We start from the raw sequence: 17,947 nt of genomic DNA, 5'->3' as shown, positions 1-17,947 counted from the left end.
CTTTTTGATGTAGTTTTCTAGGAGTATGCTCATGAAACTCAATAAACTGCAAATTCTTTCACAGAAATATAAATAAACGATTCTACTTCTTTCCTGTATCTAGCAATATTTCATTTCAGTGTTTACTGAATTTCTCTTCAAATATTCAAACTTCCCAACACAAACTGTGATTCATCCGTCTATTCATCATTCAAACCACTACAGCTCACAAAACCCTTCAATGTGGCTCTATAGTGCAATGACCGCACTCAGGAGGCTCAACACCACGAAAATGCTCTCCATCCTGCCGACCATATTCACACATTCCAGTTCGTGACTACTTCATTAGTCTGTCTCACACTCCTATCCAGCAGTTTTCCACTTTTTTGCTGCTACTGCTGCTGCTGCTGTCCCATCCTCCCAACTGATTAAGAAACCCTGCCAGCCCGAACTAGTAATATGCTGCAAAATAACATGCCTCCCGGCCATGATGATGCTGCCACGTGGTGGAGACGGTAAATGTGAATATATGTACACCTTCTCCCTTCTCGCCCACCCACGCCGGCGATAAAAATGCAGATGTGCTGAGATGTATATCAACCGTAATGACATTTATGATGCCCACGGGCACGACGAGTGCGCGCTGTCAAACTGGTCCCGCGCCACATTCTACCGGAACGAACGGGAGCGACGGCAAAACACATTTGCATTTCTGCCTCATTGCTTTCGGTATTGAAAATCAGATGGAAAAAAGGCGAGCACCCATACCCACAGGCGGTCGTCATGGAGATGGTGTATGCTGTAGCATGGGCGATGCGGCGCAATTGTTCCAGCAGTGTACTGGGAAGAGCGAGTAAAGTGAGCGAGTTTTTCCAACGCCCCAACACCGTTCAGGGTGTTTAATATTATGCGACGGTTTTGCTGCGGTGTTTATCAGTTCATAATTGGGATTTTTTGGAGCGAAGGCTTATCTTTCAGCTGAAGCGGAAAGTTTAGACACTAATTTTTAAAATGCCAAAGATATCAAATGTCATTCTCATGATTGCAAACGACTTGGGAAGGTTGTCGGTTAACAACGTATTAAGCAGCTGGAGCCTAGAGCTATATTGGGTTGCGAGAGAGTTGGAATTGTTAGTATTCTGAAGATTTTAAGCAAACATTTCCCAACATCAGGATCTTTGAGAGCATATCCTCTAGCGAGAATCGTAGTTTAATGTAAACTCTTAAGATATCTTCTACATGTATTTCTGACAATCTAGAAACTATGAACTGAGATATTATTGAGATTAACTATATTCACCACATTCGATTATCATTCGACGCTTTGTAGAACACAATGGGCACCAATGCCTATAAGAGTTAATGCCTTTTTAGTGGTTTACTGGAGGAGAGATTGAATCGGACTAAGCAAGAGATAATTTTAACTGGATCAAATCCCAATGCATCAATCAATTCCGATCAATTGTCTTCTCCAACCAAAGATCAAGAACAAAAACCAGCAATCGGAATTTTATCTCGTGAATTCTGACGTATAATTCAACTAAATTAGGTTCATTTAATTGCAATTACTGATATGAAACCATCGGAATATCCATATCTTACAGCTATTCCTTTGAACACCACCAACAGATCTGTTCTAAATTTCGCTCTATATCCAATTCTTGCAGGCATTCCAAGAGTAACAGCCCGTAACTCAACACCTGCAGCAATGGCAGGATCCCCGCTGCACCTTTCAGTAGATTTTTGTGCCAGTCCACCTCCTTATGCCGCACGATGGCTTCACGGTGATCGCATCTACACGCCCGGAAGCCAGTACGGTGGAGAAGTTATTGCTTACGGATTTACGGTAAGAGACCTAAATCAAAGCCAAAGCTTCATCCAGCCCAACGAATTCCTAGAATGCATTTAATATTATTCTTTTTTTTTTTGTTTAGTTTTGCTAGACATCTTCAAATAAAGTACCTTATTCACCATGAGAGTGCACATTAAGATGTTTGCAATGCATGCTGATTGCAACGTTAGCAAAATGTTAGTGACCCGATCATTTCGTGCACTGGGACATGATTTATTTCACCCCGGCAAGCGCTCGGCACTGAGCGTCTAGTGTTGGGGGTTTGACGAACAGCCAAAAACCACTCTCATTGCAACTGATGATTACGCACGTGACCACATCAAGGTGGAACGTGAACCTTTCGCAACCTCATATCAAAATGGTTCCATTTTGAGGTTTCCTTTCCTTTATCTCTTGTTAGTTTTTTCTTTCTTTTCACCCTGCCGGATTTTCCCACACGCTATGCCGTGCTTTGGTGCTTCGCTATCAAAATTCAAACTCCAGCCCTCCATTGCCCTGCCATTATCCGGTCCCGCTGCTACCCACTCCCGCACTGGTTGCAATTGCAACCGAAAGCATCCGAAACGATTGCAATATTCTCATTTGTGCCTTTCTAACAACACACACACACCCACGTACGTACCACTCTTTCTCGACACAGGATTTGCCGACGCCACACTGCAAGGAGGCACGTCTGACCTACGTGCACATGCACGAGAAGGTCCCGCGAACGTTCTACTTTGTCGTGTCCTCGCCTGCCGGTGTCGCCGAAGCCGTCTTCAAAGTCAACTACACCCAGCGGCACAAACCGTTCACCCAAACGACCCACTCCGGAGCGGGAAACTCGTTCTCATCGTCAGCCACCTCTTCGTCCTCCTCTTCTTCCTCCTCCTCCTCCAGCAATGCCGTGTCGAACATTAACGGTGGCCTGTCGGGGTACAAGCTCGGTCCCAACACCATCAACACCGTGCCGGGCAACGGGCTGGACGATGACGAGGAGCTGATGGAGCCGGAAGAGATTCATTTTCCCATCTTCGGATCGACCGGATCCACCGTAAGGTTGCAGCCCGGCCACCGCCCGCTCGCTGCATCATTGCTCTGCATGCTACTGCACTGGGTAGCCGGATGGAGCCGCTTCATTCTTGGCCCGGCATCTTGGCTGGCACGATCGACACTGTAACGCTGTGTCGCCCGCTTCGGGGCGTAAAGCGCAGCGTTTGCTGCTGTGTACTGTTTAATGTCTGTGCTGTGTTTTGCAGCCTTAATGCAGTGCACTCGGACCGTCAAGGTGACGGCATAATCGAATTTAAGCCGCTCGAATTCGCCCCCGGGACCTCCCCGGGCAGGAGAGAAACAAAATGACCGGAAGTGATTGATTAGCGCTCGACCGGATATTACACGTTGTTCATGTTGCTTGTTTCGGAGCGGGCAGGCGCGTCTTAGACGCTCCTGCTCAAAGGCAGAAGGGGTTGGCGAGGAAGGGAATAGGAGCATTCCTCAGCAAGTGTGCCACATAAATCATTTTGAGAATTTTCCTTTTTCGCTCTACAGAGGTTCTCCCCGTCACCTTGCAATGTGTAAGGAGTATGTTTCTTTGAGCGAGAATTAGAACCGTTACATAGCTTAGCTTCGTCAACGTATTGTACTAAATCATTTTGAATAATTTGTTACACATCATCTCTACCTAATTTAATATCATACTTCGTGCATGTTGGATAGTTTTACACTAAAATATAAAGCTCACGTTCAAAAAGCTCTGTAAGCAACAAGTTCATTTATCAAACAATGCTGTACATAATATATTACCTTATTTTTCGTATGTACATCAACAACAGTAAAGAAAGTAAAACTAAACCCGGCAAGAGAAACCATCTCCTATTCGATGTAAAAAGCGTTTACAAAAATAACTGTTGTTCAATTTATGTACGTCCTCCTCGCACAGGAACCGGTACCGTACAGGATCTTTCACCCAAGAAAAAAGCTCGAAGCGATTTCATCGATTCAATTAGGAAGCGTTTCGCGCATTCACGGTTATTAAATACGCAATTTTTAAATAAATCAAAAGTGTTGTAAATACTGTTCGTTTTCGTGCTTAACTGTAGGACGACCATCTCATTCTATCTGGTGTGTGGTGTAGCAAGAAAAAACAAACATGTTGAGCTACTGGTTTCTGTTCCGAAAATGTGTAAATGATGCTGTCTTTGGAAGTGTAAGATGAAACATCAATTAAAAAAAACAGGATTAAACCCACTCAAACGAGAAATGGTGCGAACAAAAACAAAGCTACAAACCCATTTCGAGTGTAGATAAATACTGCTATCGATTGCTTTGTATTGGTTAAATTTCTCTCTCCGCTATTGTACGTTTTATCGCTCGCTCGTTAAGCTCTCTAATCGTTCTTACTTACAAACTGGGCCTTATTGATGGCCACTCCACTCTTACCTGCTAAATGGTAAGGCTCTACGCTCTCTCGTACTACAACCTTCGTACTACGAACGTGTCTCCCCCTTGCGCAATGTAATTACAACAGTCAATTTAGGTAACAGCTAGTAATAAAACAATGTGCCAAAAACGAATGGTAGGTGTGTTAGGTTAAAAAGCGAAACAAAAACGACGACGATGCCAAAACTAGTCAAACGTAATTGCATAAACTTTCCTTGCCTCTATGTTACCATACAAACTACACACACACACATCGACCATACACCGTCCCAAACATCCACTTTTACAACTCTCCAAAGACAACTCCTGCTCGTGATTTCCAGATTGTCTGAACTATAAAACAATTATCACGACCATAAGCAACATCTGCCCTACGCAGAAGAGAAACGAATACACGAAAACGCCGTTCTCCTTCGCGCGAAAGACACTTTATCGATCCGGTGCCACAATCCCGGCTAGGCTAAATCCTGGTGCGAATCGCGACATATGCCTCGAACCTCGGCAAAAGGACACCGTTCCGGTCGGTATGTCGCGAAATTTGTAACCTGCGAAACCTGTTTCCAATGCGCCCCCTGTCGCCGCCTTCTCAAGCATTTGCATTCGGTGGGCTCAAGCTTGGTCGGGGACTGTTGGAAACCCGTGCAAGGTTATGAATAATTGAAGAGTATGATAACGATATGTAAAACTGTCTAGCAGGGCAGCTTCACATTTTCCGACTGGGAGGAAAATGCTGCAGGAGGGGGAGTATGAGATAGAAACATTTTACGACAATTTTAAATTTGTTTTAAATTTGTGTTGTATGCAAACAAAGAAAACCCGAAATAAACCAATAGGAAATAAAGTTTTCAAATAAAGAAAACAATTCCATTTGTAAAATAGATACAAAATAAATGGAAAAAAACTAACACAAGAAAAAAAAACAGAAACAACTCTCTATTCATGAAAACTCCCCCCAAAGTAAATTGATAAGAATGTGCTTAGCTAAAAGAAGAAAACAAATCTCCTTCTCAAATTTTCTTCTCTCTCTCTCACACACCCACACAAAACGTTTCAAGTTGTATGCTACCGATCCTAAACGAACTAAACTTTGAAACAAAGTGCCGAACAAATTGTGACAAAACAAAAAGAAAATCAAAACAAAAACAAAACAAACAGTTCATACAAGCCCATTCGAAGCCCATCGTTAGGCAAAAACGAACACCCGAAAGTGAAGACACATTTAGTGCACACGTGTTCGAGGGAAAATAAGACTGCGAAGGAGAGAATAAAGAGGCAGACAGAGGACAGAGAACGTAGCAACACAGGATGGTTTACGGTTAAAAAATGAGAAATAATTGTAAAATGAAACAAAACTTTATTTGGCAATATGTTTGTCGTGTTGTTGACAGGTGGTCATGAATGCCATTTCCAAACAATAACATAAAACAAATAAAACACGAATAAAAAGATAAACGTAAGCGAGAGAGAGAGATAGAGTGGAACAAAGCGATAAGTGTTAAATAAGAATATTAAATTAATAAACAAAACGGAAACAGTAACAAAAAAGCAAAGAAAAATTAACCCATTTTGGAGTAACATATTGAAAACGATGCCCCAAATACAGCCCTCTGAGCGTACGAACGAGGGGCATTTATGCATTATAATGTTGTGTACACTGGTAAGTTGTTGCAATAATCTTCGCCACAGTCACGATGAAACATACAAGTCAAGTGGATAGAGGAAAACACAAGAAGCAAGCAAAGAGAACAGTGTGATTTTATACAAAGCTGGATTAAATAAATAAAACCAAACCTTATTGAAAAACAAAACGGCAGTTGAATTCCTTCATCTCGATCTCTGTTAGCAACCAATTGAAGCAAATGTGAGCTCAATTTCCGTACATCACACCCCATTCATCAAGCAGTTAATAAATTATGCGCAAGTTATCCTTTCTTCACAGCCAAAGCATATGTCTTCACTTCATCGCACGCCCCAGTGACCTGGAGTTGTGTCGAAATATCTTTTAATTCTCGTTCCCTTTTGCAGTTGCCGGATCCCTCCCGCCACTTGAATGATTGTCTACCAGTCCACGAACTTACCGCACAGGGGGCAAGGGATGATTATACTTGGTAGCCCACCATTACACCATCTATAAAACTGTTCCCGTGGCCACGTAATAAATGCCACCGAGGAGAGTTCTTCGCTAAATTAGCCTCGCAGGACTCTACTGCCGCTACCACACACTGCCGCTGGTCGATAATCCGGTGTATTTCCGGTGGTGGGGCGAGGTAAATTTGGTTGTAGCTTTATTTCCCCCCTACCGAAAGGCATCGCTTGTAGTGTGTTCGTCGCTGTTCATCGTTTTTGCTTCCATTCGCTTCATTGCACAAAGGGATAAAAGAAAAGCAAACATTGTCCGTACGGTTTGAACCCTTGCGATTGAACGGCCGAACGGTCGTCTTCGGGCCAGAGAATGAAGCAGTAAACAGGTACTAACGTCTTGGCCCTTGCACGACCTTGCGACTGCTGCCGAACACACTAAGCAAAGGCGAATAAGTGGTCGAAAGGGAAGCAGTATCCGAAAAATTACCGGGAAGTGGTGGAAGGAGCGGGAGCATGACGAAGGGAAATAAATTAATTCTATCAGAATTAATTGGCCTCAAAGCGGACGGATGGAGCGAGCGAACGCGTTTGTGTTGGTGGGTAATGAGTGCTGAAACTGGAACGGGAAGGAAGGAAACGAACGAAACACTTGTGCCTGATGAACTGTGAAGGGAATGGAAATAAGTTTTCCCCTCTTTTTGTTTCATTAGAAGCGTCTTAGATGGTAAGCAATGAAGATATTTTTGTTGGCTGAGCACATGCTTAAATGCGACTGTGTACAATTATATGTACAGAATGTTATCACAAACTCAACCCAACTCAATCTCTCTTCCAATTCCGAAATACTATACGCAACTGAAAACGCAAACCCCCCCCCCCTTTTTGCGTAAAACATCTTATAACATCTTGAATAGATACAGCAAAAGAGTATCCTCAAATCGTTGTGGCACGGCTCAGCGGAAAACAGCGGGCAAAACCACATCAAAGTTCTTCCTGCACAAGCTACTTTTCCCCAACCACACACAAAAAAAGCGTGTGTGCTGGCGGCGCATCCGATAATGATCCGCTTTTGGCCACACTCACTCAAGCACACACACACACACATGCGCCTCAAAAACACCGTGGCAAGAGCACATGCGGTGCAATCAATTTAGATTAGCAGCAATCAATTCGTATTGCTGGCGATTAATCTCATTTCCGATAAAATTTCACCCACAATCGGCTCCCCCCGTGGCGGAATCCCCAATGATGTTGAATAGGTCAATTTTCATACAAAAACGCCACACATTCCTGCGCTGCCGTGCATCGGGAAGGGTGGCACGAACGAACGCGGCAAGCAGAGGCCCGTACCATCATGCTGCTGTTGGAGTTTGCACCCCAAAACGGAAGGGAAAAGCTGGAATGCCTACATCCCCCCTGCTTCCCCGGTGAACATAGCATGATGATTGCACTGATGAAAGTTTCGCACTTTCGCTGACAGCTCATCGGGGTTTCGGTTCGGATTCTGCTGGGATTTGGAAAGTTGGTTTGGTGGAATCGAGGTTTTTTTTTTGCTCTACCCGTGTGGGCCTCTCAACCCCACCGCTGACAGGATTCCGGTTCCCTCTGCGAGCACTGCTGATGACATGCATTCTGTGCATACTTTAGCGGCATATTGATCTTTGACGGTAGGGTTGGCTCAGCCGCATGACCCAGCAATTAGCGCACGCGTTACAACAAATCGGTGGTTGGAGTGCTGGCAATCAAGTTGGTGGCCGGATGATGTGATGCTGTTTTCTGCTACGGATGATACGGCGATGCTCGGAGATCGGTGTCAGAATGTTGCCTGTTGGTTAAGCAGCTAACGTGGTGTTTGATCACTTTGAGTGCATTTAGCAATTTCTTTAATGCACACATTTTTCTTACGATGCTTGATAACACATTTCAGAACGATGCAGCAATTCTAAGGCGTTGAAACTTTTCAAACATGATATTTAATCAAATATCGAAGGGTTCTGAAACGGAAACTCTGAAATTGCAATATTTTTATTGACTCTAACCGCTCAAAGTTGCTCTTTGTTAGGCTCCAATAACTCAAATAACTAACCTAATGCTGCGCATTGAAAACAATCTAATTTAGAGGGTAATTATTTCTCATCATATTCATTCCGTAAGCGATATTCATTGGACTTTTTTTTATTTCTTGCTGTCAAATGATATCATGTTTGAACATCTTGGATACTTAATAGTAACACAATTAGTGGCATTTCCTTTAGTCAGATACCTCTCAGTGCTCAGTGCTGTATGTCTCTTCGAAGTCTACCTTATAGATAGAGTTTAGATTATACTCATTTTACCAAAATCTTCAAAATTCTTGAAATATCTTCCTGAATTCCTTCATCAAAAATAATTCATTTCGTCAAATGTAAAACCATCAAACCTGCGCTTTAGGTTATAGGACATAATAGGGCCCTTCACGATTCTAGTCAGTTTTTTATATGGAGTTTAACAGTTGGAGCCTGAAATCATGTAAACACTACATACAAAACCGCACACAAAACTAGCCTGCAATTTTCAGTTTAGATTTTTCTAGCCTCAAAGCTAGAACTAGATTCGAGTACCTGCTCGAATAAATGGCAAAACAAGGTGGTGTTTACATCCCAAGGTACATTAAAGAGATCTGGTGATGGAATCTAGAATCAAAGTGTATGTCGTCCTGGCAGTCTCATAGCATCTTTTGTATAACAAAATTTAAACATCTCTTTTTGGCAGGATGGATGAAAACTATTGCTCAAACAAGCTTTCTGGAGGGTTGATGAATACACTAAAAACACTTAAAATCTTTGTTTATGTTGTATTGTTTAAAACTTATTCTCTTTATTTTAAACGCCACACATGAAATTCACTTTTTAACAATTAAATAAGCGTAGCACGCACGTCTGACCCTTATCGCGGTCCGTAGGAGAGAGCGCCCGTTCGTGTATCGATCTCTTGCATCATGCAGAAGACCGATCACCGATTATCTCTCCCGATCGGCACTCATCCTGTCGGCTTCCAGGGGTAGGCGACCTCTTTTGTCGCACACAACAGTTTATACATAAGAGTTAGGATCTGCGGATGAGGATATTCGCAATGCTATAATTAGAGAGTTCTGCCACAATCAGAGAATTAATTATAGCAGAGTGCAATTATTTGGCGGCCATCAACGCGTTGGTTGGTGTGCGTGAGAGGGCAACAGGCGAAAGGTGATCGCCCGAACAGCGGAAACCTTCTTCCACGAACGGCAATGGCAGCGATCGGACGCGCGCGCAATCAGCCTAGTTTTTAAGTCATTCGTTAAAATAAACTTATATGTAGCAAAATAACGCAACGTCCAACCCTAGACTGATCAATCTTCACTCAGAAACAGAAGCGATAAAAATCAGCCTTCTAAAATAATACACCTTGGGATAAGCCCATCTGTATGTTATACCCACTTAGATAGCTGCTCGACAACTGCTATACAATGCAAACAGCTGACAGGCTGAAATTTCAGGCTACGAACTAAAAACAGAAAGGGTCCCAATATTGGAAAAATATGTTCAAAAACTAATTACCGGTAAAATGGTTGCCAACTTATCTGATAGAAGACCTGGAAATGCATTTCTTGTTTTTGTTTAATCATCACATATTAGAACTTGAAATATTCTAAAACAACTTGTACAATATGACGAATGGATGAATATTACCATACTTTTCGGAAACTAACAGTTGGCATAAGAACCAAGGGCTCATCCACAAAAACTTAACATTACAAAAACCAAAAACAAACAAAATAAAAACTGTAACAAAACAACAATAAAACATCCGGAAATAACACTAAACAAACTATTTATATTTCGCAAAAAAATTGTAGAGACAAAACAACGATCATAATAAAATCAAACAACATGTACCAAAGGACATAGGTATAAGACTATAGCATGGATTAGATAAGGAAAACAACAAATCACAAAATAAAGGGCATAATACAACTAGAAAAAAGGAAATTTATGTGAGAGATGAATAACTGAGAATGAAAACGAACCAACAATATACTTATAACAAAAATAAAAACTGTAATCTCTCAAGTCTATGTTATCGACAAGATGGCAACCCAGCACAAGAAAAGAAAAAAGAGGAACAGGCTGCTAAGCCTCCTCTAAACAACAGATAGTCAAGTCTCTGACTATTTTCAACCGACACATTAAGCATATGAGGGACCAAATCTAAAAACTTACAGAAGAAAAAGTTCTGTACAACCTCACAGAAAGTCGTCAACATAACTTCACTGCGCAATGATATGTATTTAGATCTTGCCTTGCTCCAGAATGTCACCCACAGTGTAAGCAGTGAAACCAGCAGTTTGATATACTTTTTACCCACCAACATTATACCACTCTCCTCACACTCTTTCGTACTCTAATTCGCTCCAAACTTCATTGTCACGTCACCTTACACCTCACCAAAAACCCGTATCAATTCAGTGCTTCACCCAACCCGATTGGCATGAATTTTGAATCGACTGACAATGGGACGATCCTTTACCACTGCAAACCTACCGAACCATGCCCTTCTATTCACAGACACATACACACCTCACCCGGTGCAGCGCTCAATAATGCATGCGGCTCGATCGTCTTGCATTAATTATGACAAAGATAGTCACCGTAGGGGCCCGCCCGTTCGAGTGCAGTTTAGGAATAGATAATAGTATCACGACCACGGAGGAGCCGGAGCAGTTCCTGTCCGCGCGGGTTTTGCTAATGATACTGCCAATACCTGAAACGCGCAACCAATTGATTTTGCGGCAATGAAAAGCAAACAAACCGGCGCTCTGTACCCAACCTCACACCTTCTTTCCCCCCCCCCTCTAATGGATTTATTGTGTAATTATGTGATAACTATTGCAAATGATCAATTATTGCAAAACGAGCCAGCGCGTTGTTTTGTGTTTTTGCAGTGCTTTGCCCGTTCCCTACGCTCCACACTCCATTGTTGTTATTGTGCGATCTTCCTTGCACCAACGGCACAAATCACACAAATACAGCGCTAACCGCCAGACGCACACCACGCACTTCCCCTGCCATTGTTGCCCGGTTGAGTGTGTCAACACGCGGAGTGCACGCGCTTGTTTATTCATTTGCATCCTGCACCGGTTGCTGCATCCTACCGCCCTTCCCTGCAACGTTTGCCACGAGTTTTGCTATTTTTGATGGATTTGATTACAAACACATTAATTATGAATTCCACATCCGGTGCCGCAACACACTGGTGCTCCTCCCTCGGATGGTAGTAATGGTCCCACTTTGATTCGGATTTTCATTGATAGTGCACCAAAATTAGCCACCGCCTATGTTTGCATGCGTGTGAAAGTACATGAAAAGAGTGGCAGGAGTGTCTTTTTTTCGCATTCTATTTGTTGGAAAAACAATTACCATATAATGCAGCGTGCGATAATCGTGTTTGCGTTGCATTTTCCTGCCTGTGTGCCATGCATGCACCATCAATTTGCCAGTTTGCAGTTGCTTAGGGGGTTTCCACGGGTCAACACAAAACCTTAAATCTAATCAGTGCGAAATTGGATCAAATAAATACACAACAAACGAGGCGATTGAATCACGTATCATATCATCAAGCACCGACCAGCGTTCATCCGATTAATCTGTCGGAAGGCATGCTTTTTTGTGTGAAACCGGTTTGAAACACGCACTTTGATGTCTCAATCGATAGATTTTTATTCAATGTTGATGTGTTGATTTAAATGTAAATTAAAATAAAACGCTTTAGCTAAAACCTTAACTGAAAGAGTAAGTTAAATATTCGCGAGCTTAGACCATCAAGATCCAATAACAGACAACCATGAACCGAAACATCTGGATTCAGCAACGGAGTATCAAACAGTAGTTCCCAAGAAACGTACGAAGCGTATGTATTCCACCACACACAGACAAAGAATCATCATTTCTCTTCTGATCCGCCCGCAAAACTTCATCGCTTCCATTAGTGCTGCTTAGTGGTGAAAAGCGGAGCAGCACGGCGTTTAGAACGTTCCCACTACCACAAGTACCACGATCACTTTGTAAAATTGAGGCAAAACATCCAGCAGCATTGCCCTGTCGTCGCCACTTGGCCCAAACCGCGGGTGACTGTGCGGCGGGTGACGAACCGCTTTTTCTTCGCGTTCGGGTGTGTGATCCCACCCCGACAGATCCGATTCGGCAAACCCTCGACCCTCCGAAGCAATAATCCAAATGGAATCAGCTAATTTGGAAAATGGTCCCTAATCTAGCCCCGATTCTGACAGCCGAGCGCGCGATGGCTTCATAGTTTAGCGCTTGCAACGGGTTTCTCCGTCGGTTCCGTGCAGGTCGAACGAGCGGACGCGCTTATGAGTGGGATAAAAATTACAGCCACAGCTTTGCCGAAAGTTGTTTCTATTTCTTGGTGGAAAGGAAGGAAAAGGCAAAGAATGAAAATGGATTAGAATGGAAAGCTCCTAAAATTACCTCCAATAAAGCAAATCGGTTGAAACAGATTGTTACAATGCATTTTGGGGAATGAACAGAAGTTCGCAGCATGTCGCGCGACGTTGGAAGTAGTAGAAGATTTTTTGTCTGAATCCATTTGATTCTCCAACTTGAATAAAATAGCAAGATTTTGCTAGAAAAAAAGCTCAAGCAAATTAAAGTAAAAAGGCTTCTTCTAAGAAACATACAAATACCCAAAAATTAGACTTTGCTTGTGAACCTATAACGATCATAATCATTTGATCGCTTTTTCCAAGCGAAATGCGCCCCGAAACAAAAACAATCAAATTACAGAACAAAAATAGAACATTCTTACCCGTCCGCCCACCCATGGTACCCTTAACGGCAATCGCGTTAAATCATGTTTGTTTTTATACTTTGCAAATCTTTATCGCCCATTTATGCATCTTTTTCTATGAACCTTTTATTCCACCAAGCCCCCATCCCGTTGTGTCTTGAAACTTGCAAACGATCGCTAACAACATCGACAAAAAGCAAAGCAAACCCTGCGCTTGCTCTCTCCATCTCGCTCGCTCACTCTCCCCATCTCTGTCTAGATGTTTTTGCAGCCCTTCACGGGGGAGTTATGCTCATCCTTTTGTCCGCTTACGAAGTGTTTTCATGGTCTGCCCGTTATCTGCCCACTCCGAACAATTCACCTACACCCCGGCCCCAAGCACACCTTCGCACAACCTCCCAAAAGGGGCTCCCACCAGGCCACGTCGCTGGCAAGATGGGCCACATGCATGTTCTTGCGATAAAAGGCACCGCAATGTTTGCTTTTCTACGAGTGGGTGTGTGTGTATGTGGGAGGGGTTTTTTTTTTTTCTTTGTCTTGTTTTTTTGCTCCAGTGTTTCGGAGGTCCCTGGAGCTTGGCATCGTTGGCCACCGCAAGCGAGGATAACGAGGACGACAACGATGATTGTCCTAGTGGATACTCGTGTGTCATTTGGCTGTCTTCTCGCCTCTTCCGCTGCGAGAAGGCCTATGGACGATGGCCCTTGTTGTGAGGGTGTGTGTGTGTCACCGTAGTTGTGGTGGGTAGTAGTTTTTGTTCTTAAAGGAGGCTTGCCCGCCTGCGTCCCACACAGCACACTGAAACCGAGCCTTAACGAGCAGAGCGCACGAGTTTTGAATTGGGAGAAGATTATTTGTTTTTTTTCCCTTTTTTGTACACCCTCTCTTTCTCCCTTTCTCTTTCATTCAGTTTTACAAGCGTTTTTCGATGCTTTCTTTGGATGGTTCCCACTGGTTTCACTTCGTCCTCCTAACCATCCCCACGAGTGTGCTATTGTTTTGTTGCCCGTGTTTGTGCGCCGTGCTTTGTTTGCCGCTTTTGACACTCTTAACCAGCAGTTGCGTTTTCTTACCGGGAGAGCCACTCTGGGCACGTGAGGACCCCCACGGGGGGAGGGGGGGGGGGGGGGAAGGGGTCGGATCCTTACAACCGAGCCCCATTCATTTTGTCATTCTATATGCCTTGTTTTCTGGCCAACTTAGCGGCGTTGTTTGTTTGCTTTTTTTAGTGTCTGTGCTTGGTGAATATGACAGAACCGTTTAATGGAGTGTTTTTGCTAAAGAAAACGGCCCCATTTCATACATCATGTATTGTGCTTTTGCGCGATAACTTTACTGCTTGTAAGTAACGGAGACAGGCCAGCCGCAAAGGCAACTTCATTTGTGGGCGAGCTTGTTATCTTTGTTGGTAGCCTGTCAGGCTATTGGAGCAGTAGGGGGTATGTATTTACTGCTTCATTTCATGGATATACTTTTATGCAAGACATAGACGATCAGTATTATAAATTTGTTAATAAGTGAGTAGACTTCAAAATTATTAATTATTAAATTATTAATGGCAATTATTAATTGTACCTTTGCGAGCGACAAGCTTTTTCAGCCTTTGAACTATATCCCAGCCTCATGGGAGTTCAAGATAATGAGAAGATCTTCACCTGCAGGTAGATTGCTAAGAGGATGGAAAGTGTTACAATATTAAGCTCTTCTACCACCTTCAATTCGATAAAGCAAAGATAAATATCAACGTCACAAGTGTAATAAGCGAATTGCTCAGAATTACTTTTACAACTCGTATTACTAGTGTTACAAACTTCATTCTAGTTCATTTTATTACAAGTGCAACAGGTATTCCGGAAATATACATAAATGCTTTGGTGCTTTATAATTTATTCCAGGATGCAATATCTCAAGTAATCAGTGTAATTGGTACCACTATACAGTAGGAATAATGCAATAGAAGGTTTCCACGAAAACATTTATCCTTTCAACGATCGCTATTTGGATTTTGCCAGGATACACAAACAAAAATTCATGTTTGTTCTACGAAAAATTGAACTACTCGAGCTGTTTCCAACAAACTTTAAACACAAACCAAACGCATGACTAAAGCTACTCTAAAACCATCCTCAATATACAGTTAAAAACGCTGTATGTGCTGCTATCTCTGTACCGGTGCTGAATGCTTTTTTAAACCAACTTTTCCAATCATGTACACGAACGATAGGTGTGCATTCATGGTGAAAGTTTCCCCTTAACAAACGAACGAACGTGAAATAGCGATGCAGAAATGCATTGAAACGAACAGCGATCATCGACACCAAACCAGCGATGCCTTTAGTATTGCTGCATGCGATGCTCTAGTATTATGGGTCTCTCTTTTTAGTTCCGAGTTGGAAATATTGCGCTCAATGCTATGGTTGGTGAACCTGAATTGGTGGTAGCGTTATCTTTTGGCGGCTTTTGCACCGTTTGGTATGACCCAGCAGCTTGTAAATCCGAATCATACCAGATCTATCAATAGACAAACGGAATTCTATTACCAGCTGTACAATAGTACATCCCGAATATGGAAATAAATCTGAAAAAAACTCATACACTAACAAATTAAAGCACAAATTCAAACACACATCACACCATTGGAGAGTTGAAAAGTTTAAAAATATAATAATAAATTCAAGCACTTCAGAACCCACCTTTTGTTCCACACGATTAGATTCGAATGTGTCCAACCGACGCTTTTAACTGCGATCGTAAGAAGCGTGTTGTTGATTGTCGCCGCAAACTGTTTCTCTTTTGTCCAGCTGGGTCCCCTATCGCGTGCTAGTCGCGCTACGCGAACGCGTTAGCACGAAAGTTTCTCGCTCCAGCACATCCTCTTCATTAGTGCAGCAGCATACGATGCTCTGAGGCGAACCGCAACCGCCGAAAAGAACGAACGAGTCGAGTGCATTGCGGCATTGCATTGTGCTGGATGCGTGAATTGCATCGAACGGTCTCGGGCTCGAGCCGCTGTTACCCGTCTGTGCGAGTGCAAATCTTCAATCTTGAACGCGCGCTTTTGCTTGCATTTGGGGTTCACAGCACAAGCGGGAAGAGAACCGAAAAACCAATAAACGATCAAACGTCACGGACCCGTAGCTACGGATACGTTGCTGACCGCATGCACACATCGACATCGACAGGACCAGCGAGCGCTGGGATGTCAATTTCAGGCAACTGGAAATACTCCAGAGACACCAGAAACACTAGTCGTTCGAGTGTCCTTCTCTCCGATGGTGACCACACCTCGCCAGCTGTGATCTAGCGCTACCAACATAAAACTAGCGTTACTGATTCTGTATTTGCTTTCCAAACGAAGGTCCGCGGGGTCCGGTACGTAGTACGAGTTTTTACAATATTTTTGCATTTTTAGTTCCATTTTTTTAAACCCTTGCCACCATCCGAAGCAATCTGAATACGGTTTATTTTTTGCCTAATAAAACAGTATTTCAGCTAGTAATAAAACTTTCTCTTACAATAATCCGTACAACACTCGAGCATTTATCAACACGCAATCGCGCTCTCAGGGTAAGGCAAAAAACAACAACTTGTTTAAATCCAATCATATGATAATCGTGTAAAGTTGTTCCCACAATTTCATTTCAATTACGCTCGCTTGTTTGTGTGGCTGTGTATTTGTAGCAAAAATGGTTTTAATGCATTCATTGCTGTTATTTTTTTTTTTTGCATACTGAACCGAATTCTCGGCAATCCAGTTTTACATTCCACACGTAATGCGCACGAATGCGCTGCTACATCGAAATAGTTTTAAATTAGTTACAACAGTTGCCTAGAAATGCAGCCCTGCTAGTGGGGGTAGCGGTGGTTGGGTACAGCAACAAAAATCAAACAAACTGTTTAAAAGCGCAATTAAATGGTAGTAAGCTATGCAAGTGGTAAAAAACAACAGCACAATTTCAGATGCCACGATGAACGGCGCATTACTTCCGTTCCCAGCGGCCGTGAATGTACTTATGTTTGCAAATGAGGACGTATGTAAAATATGAATAATTAATGAGTTTTTGCGATGCTTTCAACAATATTAACAGGAAATTTTGATTGACATATTGATGCCAATCGTTGCACTTACCATCAATGCTAAGCTTTGTGTATACAGTGAAGAATATAAAGACATTCGAAAACGAAAAATAATAATTGTTACGAGCATTAAAATAAATCAATCTGATAATCTATTCCGTCATTGGGGCCCTTCACGATTCTAGTTAGTTTTTTGTATGGAATTTGACAGTTGGAGGCTGAAATCATGTAAACACTCCATACAAAACCACACATAAAACTAGCCTGCTATTTTCAGGCTAGATTATTCTAGCATCAAAGCTAGAACTAGATTCGAGTACCTGCTCGAAAACACGGTGTTGTTTACACGTACCCCAAGGTGCATTAAAGAGATCACGTGGTGGAATCTAGAATCAAAGTGTATGTAGTCCAGGCGGACTTATAGCATGTTTTTCAAACCAAATTTAAATATCACTTTTTGACAAGATGGGTGAAACCTTTTATTCAAACAAGCTTTCTGAAGGCTTGACGAATACTCAAAACACTCTTAAAATCTTCATCCAAAAACAGAAGCGATAAAAATCAGCCTTCTAAATTCATACACCTTGGGATAAGCCCACTTATATATTATACCTACTTAGATAGCTGCTCGAAAACTGCTAAACAATGCAAACAGCTGACAGGCTGAAATTTCAGCCTACGATCTTAAAACGGAAAGGACCCCATTAGTTC

General features: G+C 42.6%; 1 protein-coding gene across 1 annotated transcript in view; it reads left to right on the top strand.

Moving 5' to 3' along the window:
• The window catches only part of LOC5668029 (uncharacterized), a 45,174-nt gene extending 39,114 nt beyond the window's left edge, over window positions 1-6,060 (top strand). The window contains exons 9-10 of the mRNA XM_061656918.1: window positions 1,647-1,825; window positions 2,472-6,060. Of these exons, the coding sequence (XP_061512902.1) occupies window positions 1,647-1,825; window positions 2,472-2,990 (698 nt within the window). The 3' untranslated portion in view covers window positions 2,991-6,060. The remainder of the gene's footprint in view (window positions 1-1,646; window positions 1,826-2,471) is intronic.
• The last annotated feature ends 11,887 nt before the right edge of the window (window positions 6,061-17,947 follow it).

This window comes from Anopheles gambiae, chromosome 3 (genome assembly GCF_943734735.2).
Source record: "Anopheles gambiae chromosome 3, idAnoGambNW_F1_1, whole genome shotgun sequence".
NCBI classification, from domain to species: domain Eukaryota; kingdom Metazoa; phylum Arthropoda; class Insecta; order Diptera; family Culicidae; genus Anopheles; species Anopheles gambiae.
This window is presented reverse-complemented; position numbering and strand designations above follow the sequence as displayed.